Genomic DNA, 10275 nt, shown 5'->3' with positions numbered 1-10275 from the left:
AAAAAAAAAAAAAAAAAAAGAGGAATTTTAAGAAAATTAGAATAAACTGAAAACATTCTGTAATATATACCTATCTACACAATTTCATGTATTAATATAACAAAAATCTCATATTATCTTGGAATGAGAAAGGACTTTCTAACCCCAGAGGTAAAAGAAAAAGATAAGAATTTTTAGCTACATAAGCAAAACTTTTGAAATCTTAAACAAAATTAAGAGATAAAGGAAAAACTAAGGAAGGGATAATCTGAAGCATATATGGCAAACAATAAATTGATACTTCCAATATATAAAGAACTCTTACAAATCATAAAGACACTTTAATTTCAAAATGGGCAAAGAGCATTAATAGTCCATTCTCTCTCTCTCTCTCTCTCTCTCTCTCTCTTTCTCTCACACACACACACACACACACACACACACACACACAAAATATGTTTAAGTTCATTAGATTTTTAAAATCAAATTAGCAAAAGTTCAATAATATCTAGTACTTAAGAGGGTATGGGGAAAAGGACAGTCTCTGACAACTATTGATAAAATTTGAAATTGTTCCAAACTTTTTGTGGGAAAAACTATAAATACAGAACAAAATTTTAAACATTCATGCCATAAAGCAATTCTCCATTTGGAAATGTATCCTATGGCGATAAATGGATGAATACACAAAGACAAAGACACTACAACACTGTGATAGTAAAAACTTGACAACCTAAAAATCTACTATGAAAAACTAATGTTCAAAACCCATACTATTTCATGATATTGCAAAATCATGAAGCTGTTACAAATAATAATATAAATCCATACCTATCAAGATGAAAAAAAATGATCAAGACATACAATTAAGAGAAAAATGTAGGTAGCCAAATAGCATGTTTCTATTAGTGTTAAATATAGATTCACTGTATATGAAAGCATTTACTTATATATGTAAATGTGTAATACATTTACATCTACATACATCTACACACACATACATCTACACATACATCTACAAACACACACATAGCACATATTCTAAAAAAAAGTCTGAAATATGATATGCCAAAATATTAACCACAGCTATTTCAGAATAATGCAATCTAGGTAATTTTCACTTTCTTTCTGATACCTTTTGAATAATTTGACCCTTTACGAATGATTATATATGGGTTTTATAATAACAAATAGTAAGAAATGGTTTCATTCTTTAAATAATAAACAATAAAAATCACTTTATTAAATACCCTGTGTCATCACAATGTATTACCAATTGTCTTACCTTTAAACCTTCAGCTGGAAGTCTATAACCAAATCTTGCAGGGAGGTCATCAAATGTCTGAGATGCATTTTCAAAGTTATACTACAAATAAAATTAAAAATACTCAAGTTAAGACCAATTTATACATGACATTAAAAACAAAGATTTATCCAGCCTGGCCAACATGGTGAAAACCCATCTCTAGTAAATAAATAAATAAATAGAAAGAACTAGCTGGACGTGGACGCCTGTAGTTCCAGCTACTCAGGAGGCTGAGGCAGGAGAATTGCTTCAACCCAGGAGGTGGAGGTTGCAGTGAGCTGAGATCACGCCACTGCACTCCAGCCTGGGTGACAGAGTGAGACTCTGTTGCACCAAAAAAAAAAAAAAAAAAGATTTATTAAATTCTGCATATTATTTTGACAATTCTGATTACTATCACAGCTTATCAAAATAAAATCAAATTTGTAAACATACATCCACTAAAGTAGAAGGAATATGTACAATATACAACTGCTTAAATTGGATTCTCATTTCAAATATTATTATTGAGCAGCAACACTAATTCAGCCTACTGTTTTCTGAGTTTTTCCCATAGGCAATTTCCTAGCAAGGAATTTTCCAGACAGATCATGTTCCAGGAAGAGTGTTCCATTTTATTTTCTCTATATTATAAGGGTTTGATTTACTAGAAGAAATTTACAGGATTTCTGGCTCTAGCTATGAAAACTGACTTTGTTTTTGGAAAGAAGCAGCATCATTTCATATTTTTAAAGCACATCAATTTTGTATAAGCTGGACATTTTTATCCAGGGTTGAACACTGAAAAGACCAAATTCAATTAAATACAAATATGGAAAAAGTTGAAGGTATTCAAACTCTTTAACAACTTTCCCCCTTCCACAGAGATATAGATTCCAATGCTACAATATTTATCAGTCCTCTACCAAAATATCACAAACAAAGGTTCTTTGTGCCTTTAGAGGATAATAGTAATGATAATAATTGTGAGATGAGTTTGCTGTATCATTTAATAATGTTCAATTTGCTATACAGAGAGCAAGAGAAACAACAGATATGGATGAAACTCAGCATAGATGGTAAACAAGTAACTTTGGAAACACAGTGAAAATTATGATGTACTAGAAATTAAGGTAGTTGTTCATAATCTGCAAGACATAAATAGAAAAAAACAGAACATATTTGTTTTGCATATAGATACAAAGGATGGTTTGAAGATAGAGAAAAAGGAAAAAACAAGAGTGTTATATATAGATAAGAAAGGATGGAAGGATCAAGTAAATCTTAAGTACTCACAAAGCATGGATTAGGTCACACACCCAGATTGCTAGCTATGTCATCCCTGAATCAAATACTCATTGGTAAGCCCTATTCTAGCCTCTTGTATCATCTGCCAGAGCATGCAGATAAGCAACTCCACAGTTTAACAGCAAATTATAGCTGTGGCCAGCTGCCTTGCATCTCTCCAGTAGAGCAAGCAAGTGTTGGATCTAGACATCTTCCATTTGTCAAGTCCCCTTGGCTCACCATCAACTCAGGTCCTGGTAACCGAACTGCACTGTCAGCAGGGAAAGTTGATGCAGCGTACAGGAAGACTGGACAAACTACAACAGGTAACCCAGGATTCAGCTAGTGTGGTTCTTATATCCCACTGGAACCCCATCTTGAGTGTCTTACCACATACATCTAATATCTTTGCTTCTCACTGTATGTTTGTAATTAGCTCAGGAAACCGTGTGATTCAAGCATCTAAATGCAGTCACTAAACCTATTCATTCTGTTACTGCTGGGATAATCATCCTAGTAGTATACTTGGAGGCCACCAAGTTTATGTGGTAATTGCTTCAGCATGATTTCTCACTCTAACAATAATTCATATTTGCAGAGTACTCCATAGTTTACAAAGTACTTTAGACTCACAAAATGCTTTTAAACCCATTATCACAATCTATCATTTAATCTCTTAATTAAAACACCTTTGTTTAATTGATTTAATTCATCTATGATCAGGTTAATGTTGAACTTGAGAAAAACATTTAATTTCTCCCAGCCAAAGATGCCACTGTAAAATAACTTTTGTAGATCAATGGAAGTAGACGAAGGACAAATACAAATGTGGGTAAGCAGTATTTTTTTTTTTTTTTTTTGAGATGGAGTCTCACTATGTCGCCCAGGCTGGAGTGCAATAGTGCAATCTTGACTCACTGCAACCTCTGCCTCCTGGGTTCAAGCAATTCTCCTGCCTCAGGCTCCCAAGTAGCTGGAACTACAGGTGCGTGCCACCATGCCTGGCTAATTTTTTGTATTTTTGGTACAGACAGGTTTCACCGTGTTAGCCAGGATGGTTTCGATCTCCTGATCTCATGGTCCGCCTGCCTTGGCCTCCCAAAGTGCTGGGATTACAGGTGTGAGACACCATACCCAGCCGTAAGCAGTACTTTTTAATGTACTTTTGAAATTAGGAAATGGAAAATCTACAACTATACTATAGTATTCTTTTATCTCTTTCTATTACTGAAGAGTTTCACTATCATGGCTAAAATTATAGAAATAAAATATGTAGTTTGAACTACAGTAATTATAACATTGAGATATAGAATAAGTTTTGTTACTGAGTGAAACCCTTTTTGAAACTGCTTTGACTTTCCTTAAAGCAAAATAAAGATTGTCTCATATTGCCTCTTAAAACCATACTGTTTAAAACAAAAACGTTCCTACAGTGAACAACACTAACAGAGGTGCTTTACATTTTTGGTACAAGGAGGGAGGGGCCTGATACTTACCAAATTAAAGCATGTTCACTGTTTAAAAATCTGAAGTAGTAGGCTCGGTCTACAGTTCCTTTCACTAGAGGACATCAACATACATTCCACAATACCTGCCTAAAGCACAGGGAACAGTGCTGGCAAAAAGGATTGACTATTCTTCTATACCTAACATTTTGTTTTGTCTCTACATTTAAAAATAAAGCTCAATAGCATCATGTTCACCTTAAAAAAAAAATACAGCTCAGAGAGTTTTATATCTTCTCAAGGGGCTGAGTGAAGTATAATCAGAATGATAATTATAATGAAGATTAAAACCATATATAAAACACTTGCTATGTGTCAGATACTATCCTAAGCAGTTTATCTTATTTAATCATCTCCACAACACTCCAGTTTATATAAAGAAATAAAGAAACTGTGGCACTTATAGCAGCTGAATAATTTCATCAAGGTCATATATCTCCCTAAGTTCCCAGAGCACAACACTGAAAATCATTTAACCCATCAGGCAGCTGGACCATAAAATAGCAATCCACCTCAGGTATAAAAGAAAGAAAGAAGGCAAAAGGATGGACAGGCATTAAAAACAACAGAGAGGGGAAAAAGAGAGACACAAAATAGAAGAAATCAAAGGAGAGAAGGGAGACAAGGAGAACTTCATTCCCTGATCAGTCCATAAATCCTCTAACTCATTTCAAAAGTCATGCCAAGAATATTCTGAGAACTTTATGACCAACTTAGAAGAGAGATTTGAATAGCAATGGACTCAGTCTTTAAAGGTTCTATTTCCACTCTGCCTCAAAAAGAGCAAGACTATTCCCAAAACAACCTAATCAACCAGTTCCCTACTACAGAGGACAAGAGGGGGTTAGAAATCTCATATGGATTACCAAAATCATTTGCCTTCAAAAGCTATAGTATGGAAACCAACCTGGCTCTCCCAAGTTCTACAATGATCTCAGAATCTTCCACAATTGCTGCAACGTGCAGACACACAGAGAGGGACCATATCAAGCTTTGGTCAGCAACAATTCTGGCTCTTTTATTTCTCACCTGATATCATTAAGCAAATCAGTGGCACCCAGAAAGTAAAACCAAATCCTTAACACAGACCTAGAATACAGGCATGTATGTTCTTTTTCTGCCTTCACAGAAAAAGAGAAATAAAAAATATGTATAGATGCTCCTCAACTTACAATGGGGCTACATCTGGATAAACCCACCAAAATTAAAAATATCTGTCAACATGTTTCATAAGTCAAATTCTACTTATGATATTTTCTGTTTATGATGGGATTGTTGGACCATAATCTCATCATAAGTCAAGGAGCATAATGAATGCATATCACTTTTACATTATCATAAAGTCGAAAAGTCACTAGTCAACCCATCTTAAGCTGGAGACCATCTGTATACTCCCCACTGTGGAGGACAGTAACACAGTAGCTAAGAGAGGCTAACTAAGGTTTTGAGCAGCAATCTTCTTCTCTAAAAACTTTTCTATACATCATCAAAGACAGGACCACCGTGCTTCTCTTCTGACTCATTAGTGACCATCTTGGATTGAAATTTTCTATGGGCATCTTGTAGAATTTCTTAAATACTGAGATACTACTGCGATCTTGCAGTCATTAAGATATACACTAGGTACCAAGAAAAACAGTAAAACTCTTCCTAAGTACACAATAGGTAGGTATGTGTGCACAAGTATCCACATGTGCACACATACCCTCATGAGCAACATCATTTATGAGGTACTGATTGTGTATGAGATCTTACATTACATATGAAGCAATAAAAAATGAACAAGGGGCCAGGCGTGATGGCTCACACCTGTAATCCCAGCACTTTGGGAGGCTGAGGCAGGCATATCACCTGAGGCCAGGAGTTCAAGACCAGCCTGGCCAATATGGTAAAATCCTGTCTCTACTAAAAATACAAAAAAATTAGTCAGGCGTAGTGGCACACGCCTGTAATCCCAGCACTTTGGGAGGTCGAGGTGGGTGGATCACCTGAGGTCAGGAGTTTGAGGTCAGCCTGGCCAACACAGTAAAACCCTTTCTCTACTAAAAATACAAAAAAATTAGTCAGGCATGGTGGCACAAGCCTGTAATCCCAGCTACTCAGGAGGCCGAGGCAGGAGAACTGCTTAAACCTGGGAGGCAGAGGTTGCAGTGAGCCAGGACTGTGTCACTGCACTCCAGCCTGGGCAACAAGAATAAAAATCCATCTCAAAAAAAAAAAGAATAAGGTACCCTAATGTCAAGTAACTGTAACTGTATGTAAGTGTTGGGGTATGTTTTTAGATTAAAATGTCATAAGATTCTATCATTCAGGGCTTTTTTTAAAGCTTTTCTTTAAGGGATGTTTCTAGACATGAATAAATATTACTGTACTTACTGCTAAAATGTCTGCTTCTACAGGCAGTAGGTTTAAGAATGCAAAGAGCTGGACAGTCAAAATGGTGTAGACTTGAGTGGCTGACAGCATGAGCATCCCTATGGAGAGCAGCATCTCGTTGTAAAATCACCTGGAAGACAAGGATGTAAGTAACAATGAGAGCTGGTGCTTTGTCCCAGGGATCAGATCATTTGATATATTAACTCCCAATGTCCAAAAATATCCCTTTTAATTACAAACATGTATTAATATCAAAATTAAAGTTTTAATTTCAAAAGCATAAGAACTTACACAGATTTGGACATTTAGGTAAACACTCACGTTTAGTCAATACCTATATAACTCATGGTGACAAAGTTCTGTGTTTTAATCACAAAACAAACATCCTCCCATAGTGCTCAGTTTACAGTACAGCTTGTCTTACTAACTCAATTTTCAGAGAAACTAGATTTCAACCAAAATAATGGTTAAAAACACACACACTAGTACCTTTGCTTTAAAATAGAAAATTTTCTACAATAAATTTTTAGCTTCTGGTTCAATATAAATAAATTCACATGTAAATTTGCTTTTCATTTGCTATTGTATATTGTACCCACCACAGAGAATGTAAAAAAATTAATAGCCACTTATTATAAAGGAATACTTTTTGTTCATTACCTCCTAACAATCTATACTTTTTTTTCTCTCTCTACATCTGAATGGCAACAGTATAACTACCTCTCCCAACTTCACCCTATTCACTATGAATAGTGAATATTTCTCTATTTTAGCAAAAAGATACCATGAAAAGACTAAATGTCGACCCATAAACATAAAAATTCTTATTAGTAAGCCTCAGTCAATTGTATTATGTACTTTTAAACAAGTAAGAGGAAACATTATAAAAACAACGGCTTTTATAATGAATTATTTCATTAAATATCCCACACTCATGTAATATTCATTTTGATGATGGTTAGTATGGATAAATGCTCTGGATGTAGAAACTGTCATACAGGCTCAAACTCTGAAATCTTTGACTAAAACACTGAAAGTAAAATACCTGTAAACAAATTTTAAGTTATCATTTACAAAGCCATTAATATCAGAAATAAAAATTAAGATGACAACATGTTAAAAGAACAGATTTGTCCCTTAATGACAGAAAGTAAATTAGTGGTTGCCTAGGGACTGGCAGGGCATGGGGGAAAAGCCTGAGGGAGGGGAAAGGAGGGAATGAGGAATGACTCTAAGGAGTAAGGTTATTGGGGGAGAGATGATGAAAATGTTCTAAAATCAGACTGTGGTGATGGTTGTACAACTCTATAAATATGGTAAAAATCACTGCACTGAAAACTTTAATTGGTTGAATTTTATAGTGTGAGAATTGCATCTCAATAAAGCTTTTTAAAAATGTCTAGATTTGTTGCCATTCATTTCTTAAATAAAATAGATTTCATAACATTACAGAAAAGAGTTTAAGATAGCAGGCTTGAGATTGCTATCCCTAGAAGGTCTGCTTGCAAGGCTGGCTCCTGGCTGACATCTAGAAATTTAGATTCCAGGACAGTTTCCACAATTTCCTAGTAAGAACAGCTCAGTGTGCCTACACTTTACAAACAAGGTGGTTTGTGTTGAACATCTGTTTTCCTTCTGGGTACCTAGAATTTTGTACATGCTAGGCAGAGAGTGTCCATACGAACAATTCCTAATAGAAACTCTGGGCACTGAGTCTCTAATAAGCTTTCCTGGTAGATATTTTACATGTGTTGTCACAACTTGCAGGAGGAATTAAATACATCCTGTGTAACTTCACTGGGAAAAGACCCTTAGAAGAATATACTGATTTAATCTGGACTTTACCCCATGTGCCTTTTCCCCTCATTGATTTTGTTTTGTATCCTTTTGCTGTAATAAATCACAGCCATAAGTACAACCATGTGCTGAGTCTTGTAAATCCTTCTAGTGAATCACTGATGGTGGACAACTGCTGGTTAGAAATCCTACCATAAAAACATATGCATCTTTACAAAATCAGATATATTTGCTATTAAATTTTAGTAGGAAGAAGTATGCACCATATTGACCAATGACCTCTATGGGAAACTGAATCTGAATAAAAACTTGACTGTCTTTGGGAAGCCAAGGTGGGTAGATCATGAGGTCAAGAGATCGAGACCATCCTGGCCAACATGTTGAAACCCCATCTCTACTAAAATACAAAAATTAGCTGGGCGTCGTGGCACATGCTTGTAGTCCCAGCTATTCAGGAGGCTGAGTCAGGAGAATTGCTTGAACCTGGGAGATGGAGGTTGCAGTGAGCTGAGATCGTGCCACTGCACTCCAGCCTGGCACCTGGCAACGGAGCAAGACTCTGTCTCAAAAAAAAAAAAAAAACACCTTGACTTTCCATCTAAAGTTCTGGAATTTCCAGCTAACTCTGGGGAAGGAAAAGGGAGACAGAGTTTAGAGGGAAAATAAAAGACAGGAAAAATAACCAAAACAACTAATATTGATCACTCAATAAGTGCCAGGCTTGCTGTGACATGTAAGCATGTTATTGAGTTAACTCATTTAATCCTAACCTCCCTATACAGTACATATAATTTCACAAATGGAGAAAACTTAGGAACTGTTAAGCGACTTGCCCAAGATAAAACAATAAATAATAGCAGAGCTAGGATTCAAACCCAACAGTTTCCAAAGTTCACATTCTAAACCCCTACTGAAAACAGCATCAATATCCATCCAAGGTTGATGTTCAAAGAGGAGAGTACAGCTCCTTACCTACACAGGTATTCCAGAGCTTCAAAAGCCAATGTTCATGGAGCAACAGTCACCAGTTTTCTTTTACTTTGTATATGAGAGTGTATGTGTGTATACTATGTGTATACAGTGATATGTGGTATGTTTTGAGGGGTGTTTTGCATTTACTACCTTTTTAAATAATGTTCAGCAGTTTTGCTTTATACTCTCTATTTACAAAACTAGTTCTTGTTCCTTGTAGAAAATGTGGGGAAAATGAACATTATAAATAATCCTCAAATTTAGGAATAACTAGTGTTCATACTTTGACGTATAACTTTCCAGTCTTTTAGCAATGTATAGAGTTGTCCCTTGGTATCCATGGGGGTTGGTTCCAGGACTCCCTGCGGATACCAGAATCTGAGGATGCTCAAGTTCCTTATGTAAAATGATGCAGTATTTGCATATAACCTATACACATTCTCCCAAATACTTTAAAACATCTCTTGATTGCTTATAATATCTAACACAATGTAAATGCTATGTAAATAGTGGTTATGCTGTATTGTTTCAAGAATAATGACAAGAAAAATAGTCTGTACATGTTCACTACAGATGATTTCTTTCCCCAAATATTTTCACTCTGTAGTTGATTGAATCCATGATGTAGAACCCATGGAAACGGAGAGCAAACTGTGCATTCAAATACATTTTTAGCCAACTGCACATTCAAAATTGGGGGCACATTATGCAAATTGTTTTACTAATTGTATTTTTTTCACTTATGGTACTATGAATATTTTCCTAATTCTCCTCAAAAACCATCGCAGATACCTGGAGATTCCCTCCCTTTCAAGCACATTTTTTCTTTTTTCTTTTTTTTCTTTGTTACTATAAGTTCTGGGGTACATGTGCAGAATGTGCAGGTTTGTTACATAGGTATACACGTGCCATGGTGATTTGCTGCATCCATCACCCCGTTATCTACATTAGGTATTTCTCCTAATGCTACCCGTCTTCTATCCCCCCACCTCTTGCTATCCCTCCCCTAGCCCCCGACTCCCTGCTATCCCTCTCCTAGTCCCCCATTCCCTGCTAACCCTCCCCTAGCTCCCC

At 35.9% G+C, this 10275-nt stretch overlaps 1 protein-coding gene across 3 annotated transcripts in view; it reads right to left on the bottom strand.

Annotated features, from left to right (window-relative positions):
* Positions 1-10275, bottom strand: part of RNF13 (ring finger protein 13) — a 148817-nt gene that overhangs the window by 105073 nt on the left and 33469 nt on the right. For 2 of the 3 annotated variants that reach the window (XM_017522820.2, XM_037736421.1), the window contains exons 2-3: positions 6433-6562; positions 1265-1345 (exon numbers count right to left, since the gene is read on the bottom strand). In XM_017522820.2, coding sequence (XP_017378309.1) covers positions 1265-1345; positions 6433-6546 — 195 coding nt within the window. In that variant the 5' untranslated portion in view covers positions 6547-6562. Of the gene's footprint in view, positions 1-1264; positions 1346-6432; positions 6570-10275 lie in introns of all 3 variants that reach the window. The other variant, XM_017522821.2, reaches the window with a different exon arrangement.

The sequence above is a fragment of the Cebus imitator genome, unplaced genomic scaffold (genome assembly GCF_001604975.1).
Source record: "Cebus imitator isolate Cc_AM_T3 unplaced genomic scaffold, Cebus_imitator-1.0 Scaffold25, whole genome shotgun sequence".
Classification (NCBI taxonomy): Eukaryota; Metazoa; Chordata; class Mammalia; order Primates; family Cebidae; genus Cebus; species Cebus imitator.
This window is presented reverse-complemented; position numbering and strand designations above follow the sequence as displayed.